At 41.9% G+C, this 17,282-nt stretch overlaps 2 protein-coding genes across 14 annotated transcripts in view; one reads left to right on the top strand and one right to left on the bottom strand.

The window, feature by feature from the left end:
- LOC115138195 (calcium/calmodulin-dependent protein kinase type II delta chain) overlaps positions 1-6,270 on the top strand; it is a 110,224-nt gene extending 103,954 nt beyond the window's left edge. For all 9 annotated transcript variants that reach the window (XM_065025548.1, XM_029674783.2, XM_029674779.2 and 6 more), the window contains 4 exons: positions 3,077-3,152; positions 3,292-3,386; positions 3,491-3,737; positions 4,141-6,270. In XM_065025548.1, coding sequence (XP_064881620.1) covers positions 3,077-3,152; positions 3,292-3,386; positions 3,491-3,726 — 407 coding nt within the window. In that variant the 3' untranslated portion in view covers positions 3,727-3,737; positions 4,141-6,270. The remainder of the gene's footprint in view (positions 1-3,076; positions 3,153-3,291; positions 3,387-3,490; positions 3,738-4,140) is intronic.
- Positions 6,271-6,707: 437 nt separating this feature from the next.
- The window catches only part of ank2b (ankyrin 2b, neuronal), a 240,610-nt gene continuing 230,035 nt past the window's right edge, over positions 6,708-17,282 (bottom strand). For 3 of the 5 annotated variants that reach the window (XM_065025545.1, XM_065025546.1, XM_065025547.1), the window contains 5 exons: positions 14,796-14,879; positions 14,388-14,552; positions 12,450-12,638; positions 12,091-12,182; positions 6,708-10,699 (listed from right to left, as the gene is read on the bottom strand). In XM_065025545.1, coding sequence (XP_064881617.1) covers positions 10,492-10,699; positions 12,091-12,182; positions 12,450-12,638; positions 14,388-14,552; positions 14,796-14,879 — 738 coding nt within the window. In that variant the 3' untranslated portion in view covers positions 6,708-10,491. Of the gene's footprint in view, positions 10,700-12,090; positions 12,183-12,449; positions 12,639-14,387; positions 14,553-14,795; positions 14,880-15,233; positions 15,327-16,123; positions 17,147-17,282 lie in introns of all 5 variants that reach the window. The other 2 variants (XM_065025542.1, XM_065025543.1) reach the window with 2 other exon arrangements.

Genomic DNA, 17,282 nt, shown 5'->3' with positions numbered 1-17,282 from the left:
CACAACGACAATTAGCGCTCGCTAACTAGCTAGCCATTTTTTTCCGGTTACACGGGCCTCATCTCGGGAGTTGATAGGCTTGAAGTCATAAACAGCGCAATGCTTGTGGCACAACGAAGAGTTCTGGCAAAACGCACGAAAGTGCTGTTTGAATTAATGTTTACGCGCCTGCTTCTGCCTCAGTCAGATACTTGTATGCTTGTATGCTCAGCCAGGACACGCTAGATAATATCTAGTAATATCATCAACCATGTGTAGTTAACTAGTGATTATGATCGATTGTTTTTTATAAGATAAGTTTAATGCTAGCTAGCAATTTACCTTGGCTTACTGCATTCGCGTAACAGGCAGTGTCCTTGTGGAGTGCAACGAGAGAGAGGCAGGTTGTTATTGCGTTGGACTAGTTAACTGTAAGGTTGCAAGTATGGATGCCCCGAGCTGACAAGGTGAAAATCTGTCGTTCTGCCCCTGAACAAGGCAGTTAACCCACTGTTCCTAGGCCGTCATTGAAAATAAGAATGTGTTCTTAACTGACTTGCCTAGTTAAATAAAGGTGTCTAAAAATAAAAAAATCGGCAAATCGGCGCCCAAAAATACAGATTTCCGATTATTATGAAAACGTGAAATCGGCCCTAATTAATCGGCAATTCCGATTAATCGGTCGACCTCTAGTTGATACGTACGTCGAGAATTAGACTGTCGTCAGCTCCAGGGTTGACTGTGAACAGTCTAAAGGAGTGGGAGTACACTTTAAGGACTAGTTTTGATAGTTTTTTTCTTTGCACAGACAGCACTGAAGACTTCCAGGAAAGGAATGGTTTCATTCACCATTAGTCTCTACATTGACAGCGCATTTGATTAAGTGGATTGCATTTTGTGTGGAAAAGGATGAAGACTTCCGTTCGGTAGAATCAGAGTGATCTGGGCTATTCAAACTGTCTCGCTTCCCCCAGCTGTAGACCGTGTGCCGTTTCCTCAAATGAGGAACCTTTCATTCTCATTAGGCTCAGACCGAGGCAGTCGGTCAAACAAAGAGCCTCTAGACGGAGGAAAAAAAGCTCCGTGCTTCCAAGGATCAGTTTGTCATCTTATTGCTGCTTTATCCACCAGGATCCAAACTGATGTGTGTGCACCTCAATATACAGTCCCTCATGGCAAGAAACATATTAAAGAGTACTAATGTTTCCTAAAAGAAGCCAATTTGTCAACAAAGCAAAATTCTATTTTGTTTGCCGAGTCCCATTTCTTAGTTTCTGAGAAAGCCGTTGGTCTATTTCTGATGTAGAAAATAACTGACGGGCAAACACAGCTTTGTTTTCACTCAGTGTGCTTATTGAGTGTTGTCAGGGGGACGTACCGGCTGTATTTCTGTATTTTGAAAGTTCTATATCTTGAAAACGTGATTGCTGACATGCAAAGCATTTTGCGACTGTATCAACAACGGACTAATGAAACAAATACCAAAAGAGAGTTTTTGGGGTGGAATTTTCCTTTAGGCTTTCCACTTATGGAGGAGTTTTATTTCTTAGCAAACAGACTGCTAGAGGGCAAGGTGACACGTCAGCAGGTTTGTACGTGTTGGACGGGGCTGTATCAGACGAACTGCCAGACTAGTAGCCAATCACAGGTGGCTTATGTAAGACCTAACTGGAGTGTTTTTTCCCCGTTTTTTTTTCTTCACTGGAGTCTTCCTCACATTGGTGAACAACGTTCCGACAAGTACACAGAACCTGAGGTCAACCGTTACTAATTTGCATCCTTTGTGCTCTGTCAGTCACGCCGATTGGAAGTGTCAGAAGGGACAAAAGTGTCGAAGGTAAAGAGTTTACGAAAGAGCATTGATCTTTTTCTCATTCCTGGGACTTTAATTCTCCACGTTTATGTGCATGTTACGCTAAAAAAGTACTAACAGTCAGTTCACTACCATTCCATTTGACATCTACCTCAAATAACAGATTTTCTAAACCACAAAACCTTTGTTTTGTTTTTCTTTTACATCCATTACCTCTTACCATGGCTACTTAACTTGCAAGGTAATGAAATCATGTTATCTGTGGAAAGGTTGTTGAAACACACACTCTCCCCTGTGTGTGTGTGTGTGTGTGTGTGTGTGTGTGTGTAAATGGTGAACCTTGGCCCCTGAACCTATTGACTGTGTTGTGGGTCATATTGTCACCACTACTTCAAATTGTATTGGTCACATACACTGTATTTAGCAGATGTTGTGGGTGTTTCCAGTCCTGTCTGGTCCAGCGACGATGGGTTTGTGCCCATAGGCGACATTGTTGCCGGTGATGTCTGGTGACGACCTGCCTTACAACAAGCCTACAAGCCCTCAGTCCAGCCTCTCAGCCTATTACGGACAGTCCGAGCACTGATGGAGGGATTGTGCGTTCCTGATGTAACTCGGGCAGTTGTTGTTGCCATCCTGTACCTGTCCCGCAGGTGTGATTTTCGGATGTACCGATCCTGTGCAGGTGTTGTTACATGTGGTCTGCCACTGCGAGGACGATCAGCTGTCCGTCCTGTCTCCCCGTAGCGCTGTCTTAGGCGTCTCACAGTACGGACATTGCAATTTATTGCCCTGGTCACATCTGCAGTCCTCATGCCTCCTTGCAGCATGCCTAAGGCACGTTCACGCAGATGAGTAGGGACCCTGGGCATCTTTCTGGATGATAGCGGGATGAAGATGCTGTGGCTCAGGTGGTTGATGTCCTTGATGATCTTTTTGGCCTTCCTGTGACATCGGATGCTGTACTGTAAGTGTCCTGGTGGGCCGGCAGTGTGCCCCCGATGATGCGTTGGGCAGACTGCACCACCTGGAGAGCCCTGCTATTGCAGGCGGTGCAGTTGCCGTTCCAGGCGGTCATACAGCCCGACAGGATGCTCTCAATGGTGCATCTTTGGTTAATGTAAATCCCTCAAACTGCTCTAAAGGGATTCATTCACTCCCTTGATTACTTAACACATCAGAGGTGTGTTACTAGAATCGCCTATGGTTGTGGGACAGTTCACTGTTAGGTTTGTGGCAACATGTGGAAATTTGTTTTTTTTCTTCTCTCGCTCCCCCTCTCAGCTCGTAAGCAGGAGATCATCAAAGTGACTGAGCAGCTGATTGAGGCCATCAACAATGGAGACTTTGAAGCCTATACGTTAGTGATCTTGTATTTTACCTACAGTGATCTACAACAGCGATTGCATACAGAGGACCTACAATCTAGATATTTATCCATATGCCAACACTGCACCATTTGAAAACGTAATTGTTTGTGTTCCACTTCTGTCTCACAGGAAGATCTGTGATCCCGGGCTTACATCCTTTGAGCCAGAGGCTTTGGGAAACCTATTGGAGGGAACCGACTTCCACAGATTCTACTTTGAGAACGGTAGAGCCCCTGCATTCCATTACGCACCAATGACTGTAGAAGCTTTAATGACCTTGATTGTGTGCTGATTCTATCCATTTCCCTCCAATTCGCCTATCATCCAGCTCTGTCCAGGGGAAAGCAAGGGCCCGTCCACACCATCCTGCTCAACCCCCACGTGCACCTGATCGGCGACGACGCGGCGTGCATCGCTTACATCCGCCTCACCCAGTACATGGACGCCAGCGGCATGCCACGCACCATGCAGTCGGAGGAGACCCGCATCTGGCACCGCCGCGACGCCAAGTGGCAGAACATCCACTTCCACCGCTCCGGCTCGCCCACGGTGCCCGCCAAATAAGTTGACTGGAGGTGGGATTATAGCCCTGTGCTGGCCTGGCCTGCTTTATCCAGTCATTCTGGAGCTATGTAGCTAGATTGGTTCTGCTTTGGCCCTGCTATCCCCTACCTGGTCCCTGTCCTGTATCTCTAACTTGATCCGCTCCGCCATGTAGCTGCTAGCCAGCTAATGTGTGTAGTGTGGTCTGCCTTTATTCTGGTTTAGCCCTGATCATCCCTAGTCTAGTCAAGGTAGGTGACTAGGTGCGCTTAGTCCACCCAACCTGCTTCATCCTGGAGCTATGTAGCTAGCTTGGTCTGCTTTGGTTTTGCTTTGGTCTTTCTCTACCTTAGCTGGCCTCAAGCACATTTTTTACAATGCAAGTTACTAATTAGCAAGTGTAAAATGCGTCAATTCTTCATCTTTCTGTCGCAGTTGAGGAGCCCCTAGCCTACAGCTGTCAGCTGACCTGCGGAATTTGCCTACTAAGTGTGTGACATCCTCGCCCAATCCCATCGCTACAACTTCGCCCTCTGAGTGTTGTTTACATATCGTCGCTGCTGGACTGAAGATTATTCTTGTAAAATATAAAAAGGAAACGACAATCTTGACGATATAATTTTATAGAGAAAATGTTGGTGTTTTATCGCATTGTTCCATTCTTCTCAGTCTCATCGCAGGACATTTATGACTGAAACATATATATTTTTGATTTTAATACAATAATTTCCTAATTTTAAACATGTTTTAAGTTTGAATGCCGTAGGAAAATGAATAGAGTACATGCCAGAGTTGTTGACGATATGTGAAGTTTGCAAATTTGTGGGTTTATGAGATATATCTGAGAGATTTTCAATCTTAAATAATATACAGTAATACAGTGTCGTCCGTAATTATTAGGACAGTGAAGCATTTTCTTCTTCTTTTGAAATCGTGGCTGAAGTTTGGAGTGCAGACTGACAGCTTTAATTTGACGTTATTGTTCATCCATATCGGCTCAACCGTTTGGAAATTACAGCACTTTTTGTACACAGTAGTCCTCCCCATTTTAGGGGACCAAAAGTATTGAGACGAATTCACTTAAATGTGTATTAAAGTAGTAAAAACTATGTGGTCTCATATTCATAGCACACAATGACTACATTCAGTTTGTGGCTCGACACATTTGTTGGATGCATTTTCTGTTTGTTGTGGTTGTTTCAGATGATTTTGTGCCCAATTAGAAATGAAGAGTAAATCATGGATTGTGTCATTTTGGAGTCACTTTTATACGGATAATCCTGAATGAATCGTGAATAATGATGAGTGAGAAAGTTAGAAGCACAAATATCATACCAACACATGCTAACCTTTCACCATTACAATAACAGGGGAGGTTAGTATTTTGGGGGAGGGTATGATATTGTGTGTCTAACTTCCTTACTCGTAATTATTAACGATTCATTTGAGATTATTCGTAATCATAGTAGTCTCCACATGAATGCAGAAGTGTTTGTCATTTTGGAAAATGTTTCTACAATACATTATTTACCATTTAATTTCTATTGGGCACAAAATAATCTGTGGGGGGACACACACACACACACACTACTGTGTACAAAAAGTGCTGTAATTTATAAATGCTTCAGCCAATTAGGATGAAAATACCCTCAGATTAAAGATGACAGTCTGCCCTTGAAGGTCACTGTTCGATTTCAAATCCAAACCTTAAGTATAGAGCCAAAATAAGAAAAAAAATGCTTCACTGTCCCAGTAATTACGGAGGGCACTCTATACGGCTTGGTTTTCCAATATTATCAGGGTCTGGGATATGCGGTGAACTGACAAACTCATGAGTGCATTCATATGATCTCAGTATTGCACATCGGTCCCAATGACAAAAGTGATATCAGTTAAGCTTTACAGGACAGTGACCAACATATCGCAGTTTGTCAACCCTTTTTTTTAAATGTCAGTTTTTTTGTGCAGAAATGGCTATAAAAATCTATAAGAACATAAGTGAACGTCAAAACATGAGCTTGCTTCTTGTGGTGATGTATAGACTCGTGATTGAGTGAATCGCTATAGCTTCGCTTAAACTCTGTGGAGTATTAAACTGTTTAAACATTAGCTTAGTTTACAATCGGTTGACAATTCAAGTTCACTTGTTCTCAATTGGCTCAATATTAAGTATGCTGGGAATTTCAATTGACAATTTATGTTAAGGGAAATGGTACCTATGTTTTGCTATGATATGCGTTTGGCTATATATACATCATCAGGTGAGAACTGTGAAGTCTCAATGATGGAATGTAAAACTATACTGTAGATATAATGTCCACGTATATTACTCGAGGCCATTGTATGACATATGGAAAACTGTTTTAAAGTCAAATGATATTTTCATCATGATGATGATAATTATGTGAATTTTATTGGTTATTTTTTCTCTTAATTTTATATTGTTGAATTGATAGGTTGTCCCTTCTTGGATTATTGTTGATCATTTCTTCCAGTCCTCGCATATCGGTGGAACGATTGACCCCCCCCCCATGGAAGAAAATAAAGAGCCTTTTACTTACCCCACTGATGTGTCCCTGTGTGTTAATTACTCTCTTTGACAAGTAGCAACACACATTGTTTTATACTGAGGAGAAGTGAGACTGTTCTCAAGTATGGAATCACATTGTTCTGTCAGTTTTTCCTAGTTGGTAGAGATTTATTAAATGGGTTTGTTTTGTTTTGCCAATGGATATGTAAGGGAATGACTTGTTATTAAGTTGAACTGCACTATGGGACACGGTGTATATTGTTGCTATGAGGAAAAAGGACTGATGTTTAAAAAAAAATAACTATTAAAATGTGTGATTTCTTCCAAATTTCTTATTTCCTTGCCTGTTTATTGTTTGTGATGCGTTATCTCTCGATTTTTGAAGGCAAAATGAATCACTGTAAAATGTCGATTCTAAATCTCTAAGGTAACCCTTTGTAGCTTGGTTAGGAAGCATGACAACCACTCCATACACATTTGACACATGTACAATTTTTATTTTCTGCCACGTACAGACTGTAGCTGCTATGCCATGTTAGCAATTCTGTTTTTTTTCTTCCTGTTTATTCATTTCATAACTAATACATGCCCTCATAGATATTTATATATTATGTATAATAGTATCACCATGGAAACAAGATGCGGATTCATCGAATCAAAGGTACGTTTGACAGATTTCTTTTGTTTAATTTATTTCTCACTTTTTCTCACACAAAGTAAATTGACAAAGTGAGCAACCGTAATATTGTTACATCGATATAGTTCGTACTGCAAATGACACCAACAATGATTTCAGCCAGCCCAGGATTACAGTACATCCATGTCGGTTCTGTTTTGGTTTCTGTGTTTGTTTCAGTCATGGTTTCCAGACCATTTCAGAATTTTAAGTGAAGCCTTGTGTACACCGGCAACTTATCGGTCAAATAGTTGAAATTGCAATTCCCTTGTTTAATTTCAAATCGCACTCACGCCAACGCACGCATAAAACATTCACGGCTCCGCGAAGTCGAGGAGAGGAAGAGCACGGATGGAAGTCAATAAATAAATATAGAAATCAAAGTCTGAATCAAAATGAAAATACACAAAGATGTAATCTCCAGAAAACTGATCAGTCTGTGGGGAGCCACATTCATATTGATATTGCATGGGGGGTATTTTACAGTGGATCTTTTTCTGAGGGCAGTAAATTGAGGCTTTTACATCCTCTGCCACCAAGGCACCAACCCTCAATCTCACCAGTCAAAATACATTATCAGGCAAGAAATGTGAAGTTAACATTAGAAAGTAAAATAAGAAAGTTAGTTTCGAAATGAAGGTTAGAAACTTTCGAATGTAAGGTTAGAAAACAAGGCATGGGGATTCAAACCAGGGACCTTGAGTGTCGCAACCTGCGTTTAACGTTCGTCCATCTATCCATCCGCCGATTTACCTCCCTAACTTTTCTTACTTGACGCTCGCCTGTCACAAGCTCTTCCCCCAGGCCTTCCAACCAATCACATAGCTGCCCTCAGACAAGATTAAATAAGGAAAACTCCACTGAGTGAGAAATAATGCATTTGAAAAGGTTCTAGCAATATTCAGAGCACTGATCAAAATTAAACAAAGCCAATTAAAAAAATAATAATGTTTTTACATAAAGGATATTCCATCTCCATGGTACCATCACAGGTAAACAGGAAGCAGATCAGACCAAAAGTAATCTGTCAAAAACAAGATGTGCCAATCTTTTGAGATTATCCCCATTTATTTGATACCATTTGATACCAACAGAAGAAATCAAATCAACAGCAAATAAAACAAAACGACTACACCACACTGTCTCTGTGGTGTTTCTCTCTGTCCCCATCCTCACTTGTACAATCTTAACAGGCTTAATCAAAGCTACTGTAGACATTCATATGAGTAATGTACCACTGGGGTAAAATGAACAGGGGTGAGATGTCAAACACGATTGAAGCTTGGGGGGGGGGGCGTACCTAGTGTTCTGACCCATAGGTGCAGTCATTTCGGATAAGTGCTCATACACGAAAGACAAGAAACGAGAACATTCCGGATCGCAAATGGCCGGTCCCAATGTCAGTGAGGATTCTATGGACTAACACACACTGGCATGCGTTCACACGCACAGAGGTGGCGGCAGTCTTGATGCACTGCTCAGAAGGAACACATCAGAAAGCCAGAAACAGAGAGGGATAGATATAGTGTGAAGGAAAAGATACACAATGACAGTAAATGGGAGTGGGGGCTGAAAGTGTGTGGTCAAAACCGGTCAAAAAAGCCGTCACATCGCACACATAACCAGCTTGAGCTACCTTTGTAAAACAGAACTGTAAGTGCTGAGCGATTATTGCATTCTGAGGTCGTTTCGGTTCGATTATCAATTTACATTTTGAAACATTAAATGCACTATGCATTATGTGGTTTGAATGCTGCAACAAATAAAACCATTTAAAAATGTCCCGTGACGGTAGTGACTGCCTATTACAGCTTATCACTTATTAGCCATCAGTTTCTCAGGTTACATTACTTTTAAAGGGGCAATAATCATTTTTGGACTTATAAATGACTGATATGTACCCAATGATTCTTGAAGAATAATAACTTATAAATGTCTCATGAGCTTAGTTCAACTGTCGTACCTTATCAGAACCCAAAATGTAAGCTTGTTTTACTCCAACGTTTGTAAACAATGTAAATTTAAACAAGCACTATATAGCCTCAAAACATGGTGAAAAAAACGTGTTTATCAGGGATGGTCAGTTATTGAATCCATAATTCTATCTATGCATTTGAGAGAGGTAAAAAATTTCCAGCCCCATCCCTCAGCTTCTTACCAAAACAGGGTTGGGAGGACACTCTTTGTAATTGTTTCTACTGCTGATTGACGATTTAATAAACTATTTCACTTGTTGCGTATATTACATTTGTTTTATTTGATGACTTTATTATTTCATTCCAAGTCATCATCTCTCTCTCTCTCTGTCTGACAAAATCACTATTTTAGTAGTTCTTCAAAGTAAATAAGGCATACTTTTATGACTGCTTGAATACCAACTACTGTATTAATCACTTACATCAGGTATTTTCAGGTAGAGATACCTTGTGAAGAAACTGATCCCGGAAGAACGGGCAAGTAGCCGTGCAATGGATTATGGTCATTGTAGTTAATTATCACGTTTTCGTTGCTAAACTAGAAAGAACGTTGGCCTGTTGGAAACTACAACTCTCTACTACATCGCACAGTTCAGGCATGATCTGATTTATTGCAAGAGAAATTACAGCGCAATGTGCACACTGAGCTCAGACAAATCCCAAACTAAATGGAATTCAAATAATTGAACCGACAGTCAAATAGTTGTTTAAAATACAAAAAATAACCAACATTTTGTTTAATCGCGCAGCACTACAGAACTGTAGTGCAGGGTTATATGAGGGTGATTTGCTTCAGTAAAATGTTGGTTCAGATCACGTATTTGTCCTTGATGAAAGAATATGGAATTTCCTCCATTTTTACAGTATCTTTCCAAAACTCTTTGTGACAAGTGACTCCTAGTGGGGCGAAAAGGATCAACTTTGTTATGACCCTTCACCTCAGAGCAGAAGAGCGATTTTGATTGGTGCACATACGTGTACAGCATATACCGTGGGGGGAAATGTAATAAATGCTTTTGAATTGCTGTTCGTTTCGTTTTCTCCCAGTCCGAGCATGTTTCTTCTCCTTTATTTACAAATGTTTACAATCGTTCCTTTAGGAAGATGCCTGTGCATGAGGCGAATGTCAGAGGTGCCCCCTCTTTATTCGTTTTCCCTTTTTGTTTTCTTTTTGTTGCATTTTGTTTGCGTAGTTGTTTATTGTACCACAGCAGCCAAAAACTAGAAGAACCCCCCCCCCCCCAAAAAAAAGGATAACGACCAAATATTATTCTAAGTAACCCGATGAGAAAGGGGATACTATCTTTGGTCACAAAATGAGCAAATAAAACAGGAAAAGTCAAAAGGAAAACGACCCCAAAAAAAGTGAAAGCACAAATAACAAAAACAAAAAGTGTTCCATTATTTGCCACAAAAGGGAAAAAAACAACAAACAAAACAAAAACGCAATCCAGTGTCTTTAGCGGGAGATGTCTGTGGAAGGTAAAGATCAGGGGTGAGCTTACAAGACTTCATAGGCTTTTTGTGGATAGGGGGCTTATGTAGCATGGGGGCAGAGCCAAAAGGGAAGAAGAACAACTCAGCCAGCAAATCAAATCAGCCCATCACTTCTTCTTTCTCTTCTCCTCCTCTTTCTCTCCTTCCTCCTCCTCCTTGGCACAATAGCGTTGGAGCAGCAGGTGCAGGTGTTGCCGAAGGGCATCGGGTTGCAGGGTCTCTGGGGTGTCGTCCAGCCGCTCCAGGAGCACATGCTTACCCTGGGCGTCTTTCACCACAGTCCTCTTCTGGGTACGAGACTTACGCATCTGGGTTCTGGAGATGGAATGGGAGTGGGAGGGAGGGAGGGAGATTCGAGGTTATTAGGCTTGGTGAGACAATTCTTTTCAAACAACCTGTCAAAGTTTTGATGGCGCTTCATTGACAGGCTTGCAGTTTGTAGGTTGACCAAAACGCTGTTGACCGTCATTTTTTCAAATTAAAACACATCATGCATGTTAGACCACGCTCTAACATCAGGAACACATGAGTAATCTGAACGCATCACACAAGCCCCATGACTAAAGGCCCTATAATTAAAGGAGAAGTTAGCTTCTTTTTTTTTATGAACATATCTAAATGTTTGATGGAAATGGCATGTTATAGAAGGTTCCAGACACTTTTTTTTTTTGCCATTTTCCTTGTTTTTGAGAGACTTACCCTGACCAGTGATTAATTTCCTCATCTTCGTTGTGTGGCCCTGAAAAAACATGAACAAATTCTCCAAAAACACCCAAATACGTCCTTTTAGGAACTAAAATGCTCCCAATTTAGGGATGCAGGTCTTTACATGTTGTACACATGAAATTATGTCATTGTGAACTTTATCCGCAACATTATATTCCTATTTGTACGACTTGAGCTATTTCCCCTATCCAGCTGTTAATTTCTCTGTGTAGCCTGCTGCTAGAGGTAACTGCCAAAATAAACACCAACATAAAGTATCTTAATAGGGCATTGAGCCGCGACGAGCCACCAGAACAGCTTCAATGTGCCTTGGCATAGATTCTACAAGTGTCTGGAACTTCCTGTGTGGAAGCACCTGCTTTCAATATACTTTGTATCCCTCGTTTTTACTCAAGTGTTACTCAAGTTTCTTTGTTTTGGCAGTTTAACTGTACAATGGACAGGGAGGTATCGCTCGAGTCGCAACAAAATGGAATATAACGTTAAAGCATTTTGGTGTTTTTAGGAGCATTTGTTCATGCTTTTTCAGAGGAGCCCCGTACTGCACAACGAGTATGAAGAAATGAATCCCTGGTTTGGGTAAATTTCACAAAAACAAATGAAACCGCACAATAAGTGTCTGGACCCATCTATAACATGCCATTTACATCGAAAAATAGAGATCAGGTTGTAAAAAAAACTAAATTCATCTAACTTACCTTTCAAATCACCATGTCAAAATGTAAGCATCTGCGGTGTGTTTAAGAGTTATGGTTAAGATATAGAGGGGAGGTATTCACTAACCTGCTTCCTGATATGTTTATGCTGTACAGCCAATGGCATGGCCTGTTTGGCATAACAACAATCATAGGTGTTGGTCATATAGCACCACCACTGCTGTATTCACACCATGCGTTCAGATAAACCACTCAGGAAACCAACAGGAATGTCCAAACAAAGATGGACGTGTCAATGAATGAACTCCCATTCTGTTCTCAAACCTTTTGACCACAGAACCGTCGTCCTGCACAACCTCTTTCTCTACTAAATGAGGAAGTTGGATTTTTCCAAAGCCTCCAGCATAACTCAACGCCTGGAAGTGACAGAACAAGGAAAAGGACATTTCAAACACCAAAACCCAGTGTCTCTGGTCCTAGGGTTGATCTTCAAACTGGCACTCAATAAGGTTAACAAGACAGATTAAAAACAGACATGCTTCTAAAGAACATGTTACAGTCAAGAAGCATTCAGCTTTATATTCCAGGCACAGTATTGCTAATATCAACCTGCTCTGCTCGAGCCACTGAGGTAGAAAAGACACTCCTGGCATTGTCACAACTCTCCCTCCCTGACGACTGACCTTCTCAAAGTCCTCCTTGGCCGAGGGGAGGTCTGCGGCCAGCGTTGAGTCACCCGTCTGCTTCTCCATCCTCTCGCCCCTCACCACCGTCGTCTTGACCACCTTGCTGACCTTTCGACCCTGCACCTGCTCTGACTCGAAGTCTGAGGCCGTGGTGGCCCCCAGGGCCAAGGGCTCCAAGAAGGTCAACTGGAGAGGTCAAACACAGGGTTCAAAGGTCACTGATACAGTAGATTACAAAACTTGAGTATACAGTACACACTGTAAGGATATACAGTCATTATGGACACATTGTATAGTGTGGTGTAGCCCGAACTATACACGGACAATGAATAGGCAAGGGATCTCAGCACATACACTCTTAGAAAAAAATAATCTGTCCCTATAGAAGAACCCTTCTTGGTTCCAGGTATAACCCTTCTTAGTTCCAGGTAGAACCTTTTTGTGTTCCATGTAAAACCAAGGGTTCTACATGAAACCCAAAAGGGTTCTACCTGGAACTAAAAAGGGTTCTTCAAAGGGTTCTCCTATGCGGACAGCCAAATAATGTTTAAAGGTTCTAGATAGCACCCAAGTGTAGGGCTCAGAAAGCAGGTTAAAGGTAAAATAAGGCTTTTAATGGAAAAATCTAAAAATACATTCAAGTCAAAAGGCTCTGTCAGAGCAATGAGACTTACTCTAAGCACCAAATGAGTCAAATGTACTTTGTTTAAACATTAATCTCCATGGAGCTTTGGAGAGCTTGTTGCTTCTCTCCTTATGGCAAATCCCCAGTACAGTATTTCCCAGGTGTTGCCAATTTCACCAAAACAAATCACATTGTATTGGTCGTATACACATATATTGCAGATCTTATTGCGGATATAGCGATATGCTTGTGTGTGATGGGGTGTGTAGACATTGTGGACAGTATGTTGATAGAATATTTGAGTATATCTGTCGGACACGCAGGATAGAATAGCATAGATACAGAAATAGCTGAATAGGATGGCATTCACCCATCTGCTAAATTGGCCAAGTGACCTACCACAGGGTGTTATGGGAGGTGTTGTGTTCTATCTGGCAGCCATGTTGCTGTCGTAGGCCTACATGTTTCTCCTTTGCATGGTGTTTTCTTCCACGTTTTTGTTTTTGGGTTATTCATTGTCAAGCTTTAAAAATCGAAGCCAGGCTGCAACATTTTAGTAGCCTAGCTAGGACTGTGGCATGTGTCCGCACATTTCTCTCTGGACACACATGAAAGCAGCGCAATTGAAGTTGAATTCGCCGATGCGAGCGGACCAGGCTGTAATTTCATAAAGTAGATGACTCAACTAGTGACTCATTTATTTCTCGCTTGTGTGTCCTATTCAGCCGTGTTTGACACATGCGCAAGCCTATTCGCCACATTACGACTGACTTGTGATCATTGCCCTTGCTAGTATGATTGTATTGTGTATTGACATTCCCAGCCTTAGCTACAGTCATCCGGTTTTTTTGGTCAAAATATTGAGTCATTGAAACTGAAACAGCACATCCTGAATGAAGGCAGCAAACAACGTACCAGGCCAGCTGTGATTTACAACCTGATAGCAATAGTTTTTAAGACTACCAAGAAATGTATTGGGGAATTATATGAATCATGCATTGAACGGAATCCATCTATTTTTGCCAACAATGAATTATGTCATGGAATTTTTTGAAGTTTTGAAGCATGAACTTGAAGTTGTATATGTTAAACTGATATTATGATTATTATTTTTTTTCCATATCTACAAAGTAGTTCAAACGATGTCAGTTCCACATTAAGGCCCAGACACCCTTGTGACATCATAATATCCACAGTATACGTAAACCCTGTAATACACAATCGTTTTCAGAAATACTGGAATATTGACCCCAAACAAAGTCTATAGACACAAAGAACAGCAGGCTGACACACATACAGACAAGACTGACCTCGGTCTGATCTCCCTCGCTCCGGACCACAGTCCTCTTCACTACCTTGGAGAAGCCGTCTCCTTCCTCCACACTGACCATCTCCTGGTGAGATCCCTCCACCGTCACCTCCTCTCTCTCCACGCCGTCTGGAGAGAAGTACTTACGGATCACCTTCCGCGTGATCTGGGGGAAAGAGACCAGAAAGAGAGGAAAGTTACCACTGGTAGAACACGGAGCTGCATGACTAGGTCATGTAATATAAAACACACGTACAGTATTTGCCTGAGGAGACTGGATTACTTTACAATTGACAAACACGGTTACATAGCAGTTACAGTATGTAGTTGAGATCTACTGTACATTGGGGTGTGTTCAAGAGTTAAGTGTCTGTTATACAGTGAATGTAGATGCAAAATGTCCCTTTACCTTCTTGACTACCAGGTTTCCATGCTCATCCATGTACTGTTCCTCTGTCACTGTTTGCGGAGGGATGTCTGGCAGATCATCCGCCTAGAGAGAGAAGAGATACACAGTCATACAACTGACCCTGAACAAATTACACAGCAAGTACACAGAATAACCGGCTTAAACATTGTAAAACCCCACTCAAAAAAGGAAATAAACCGTTTTCAATCATTATCTAAGACCATAAAGGTTTAATCAACAAAACGATATGGCATATGAGGGTGCAGAATGAAATAGAAATCCAAATTTGAAAAATGACCCCACCTGTTCGAGGTGAAGTGCAGCACAGCAACAAAACTACCCACAAGCTAAAACTCGACTCCCATCTAACCCCAACGCCACATCACACCACACTAGGGCAGGGCCCACTTCCCCACATGCTCTTTCAATGCCGTATACCTGGATGATAACTCTGCGTCGGACCACCCTGGTGGTCAACACCTCCTCCTCTGAGCTATCCGATGACAGCAACCCTAGCTCCTCATTTATCTCCTGAGAGACAGCACACAGCCATTGTGGCCACCGTAGATCAGTATAACATGGTTACGCATTTTGTTTAGTTACTTCAGGCACTGTTACTGCAGGCACAGAACAACAGGCAAGTGTTCCTTCTATTCTCTTTCTTGGCTCTTTACTTTGCTCTCATAGGGATGCTGAAAAGGCATTCAAAAGTAGGCTATTGTAGACCTGATAGAAATTCAAAGAAAAAAAATATCCAGTATGACAGAGGTTCTATAAAATGGTGGAGATGGAAGATGAAGAGAAGGCACAGTTGCACAACAATTTCCAACAAAACCAGCCATGCAAGATATGGCCACGATAATCCAAAGAAATGGTGGCCAAAGCTGCAGAAAAGTACGTCTGTATGGAATGTTGATGTGGAATATGAAGTAGTGACAGTGAAGGTAATTATTTCACAAAAATGTTACAGAATATATTTGTATGTACTCTTCATTGCACCAGATAACCTAGCTGAAAATATAAGAAGAATTTGCAAACACAGCAAAAAAAGCATTCTCATAATTAAGCATTATCATTATTGATCAGGCTTTTGTCACATGATTATTCCATTGTGTTGGTCAGTAACCCCACTTTGAAGTGGTTTTGACCTGGTGTGTTTTGTTTGGTAAGTATGCACACATGCAGACACACCACTCATAAGCTTCTTGTATTAGTCTCTGTGTTTGAGTCAGTTGAGGTCCTCTCTGGACTGTGGTAACACTGCAATCAGCCTGCGAAGCTGGGACACAAGCCAGGGCAGGGTGCAGTCATCATGCTTGACCTCTTACCCGTTCCAGAGAGTATTCATCATCATCGTACCCTGCCTGCGACCTGGAGGGTAGCTCCTCACACGTGGGTACAGTTTCACTTTCACTTTCTGGTCCGTCATAAATGCCATAGTCTCCAAGACTTTCACTACCCAAAGAGAAGCGATTTTGGTCATCCACCCGTAGGAACTGTGCGCTGCATACAGGGCTTCCTTTGAGGAAGCCCGTTTCCAGAGTGCTGCAGAAGGGGGTTGGGGATGGAGGCTCCTCGATGTGGTAGAGGACCTCAGGTTCCTCTGGCTCCAGATCCTCTGCCTCTGAGAAGTCTGAGAAATCATCTTTGCAGTCAAAGAACTCCAGGTCAGAATTTTCTTGGGCGGGATCTGATTGGACAACTGGCCCAAATGAAGAGAGTGTTTTCTCAAATTCGCCGATCACTCGCTTAAAGTCTGGCGAGAATTCAAAGGCTTCTGCAGATCCAGGTGTAGCAGACTTTGAAGCGAACTCAGGACCCATCAGGGTGGTGGTTGTGACCTGACAATTATCTGACTGAGGGTCGCTGAAGACCGGAGAAACTGGACTCATATCAGTGGGGGACAACTGGCTACACTCGGAGACTCTCAGAGAGTGGCGTCCAGAAAATAGGGCCTCGTAATCTGGTGGCACCAGGAATTGGCTTGACATCGGCGAAAATAACTCACCCGAATGAGTCTCCTCGAATTCCTCTTGTGTAAATTCACTCCAGTCTGAGAATTCCTGAGTGGCAGAGTCAAGTACCTTTAGTTTAGGTGTCACTGCTCTATGGGTAGTGAAAGGGTATTGTTCACTGATCTGCAATGGGGTTGATATCAGAGGTTTGTAGCCTGTGGCTGTCTTTGTCTGCTTAGGTGATACCAGACCTGATATGCTTGTTTCTTGACTCAAGTCTAATACTGCTTTTTGCTCATGTAAAGTACTTTCCGTTACCAAGGTAGACTCTAATTTGCTTTGCATTTTCCCATAACTGGTCTTCAACTGTATTTCCTTGGCTGTTTGAGACGGAGCCTGGAAGTAAATGTTGATATCACTTGAACAAGTATTCTTCAAATGTGTTGTTACAGCAAGTCAGTTGGCATGCTCCAATAACATCCCATCAATAAACTGCAACACACTAACATGAGAGAACTTGGTTGACTAAGGT

This window comes from Oncorhynchus nerka, linkage group LG12 (genome assembly GCF_034236695.1).
Source record: "Oncorhynchus nerka isolate Pitt River linkage group LG12, Oner_Uvic_2.0, whole genome shotgun sequence".
NCBI classification, from domain to species: Eukaryota; Metazoa; Chordata; class Actinopteri; order Salmoniformes; family Salmonidae; genus Oncorhynchus; species Oncorhynchus nerka.
Note: the sequence above shows the minus strand (reverse complement) of the source record. Positions and strands in the feature narration are given on the sequence as shown.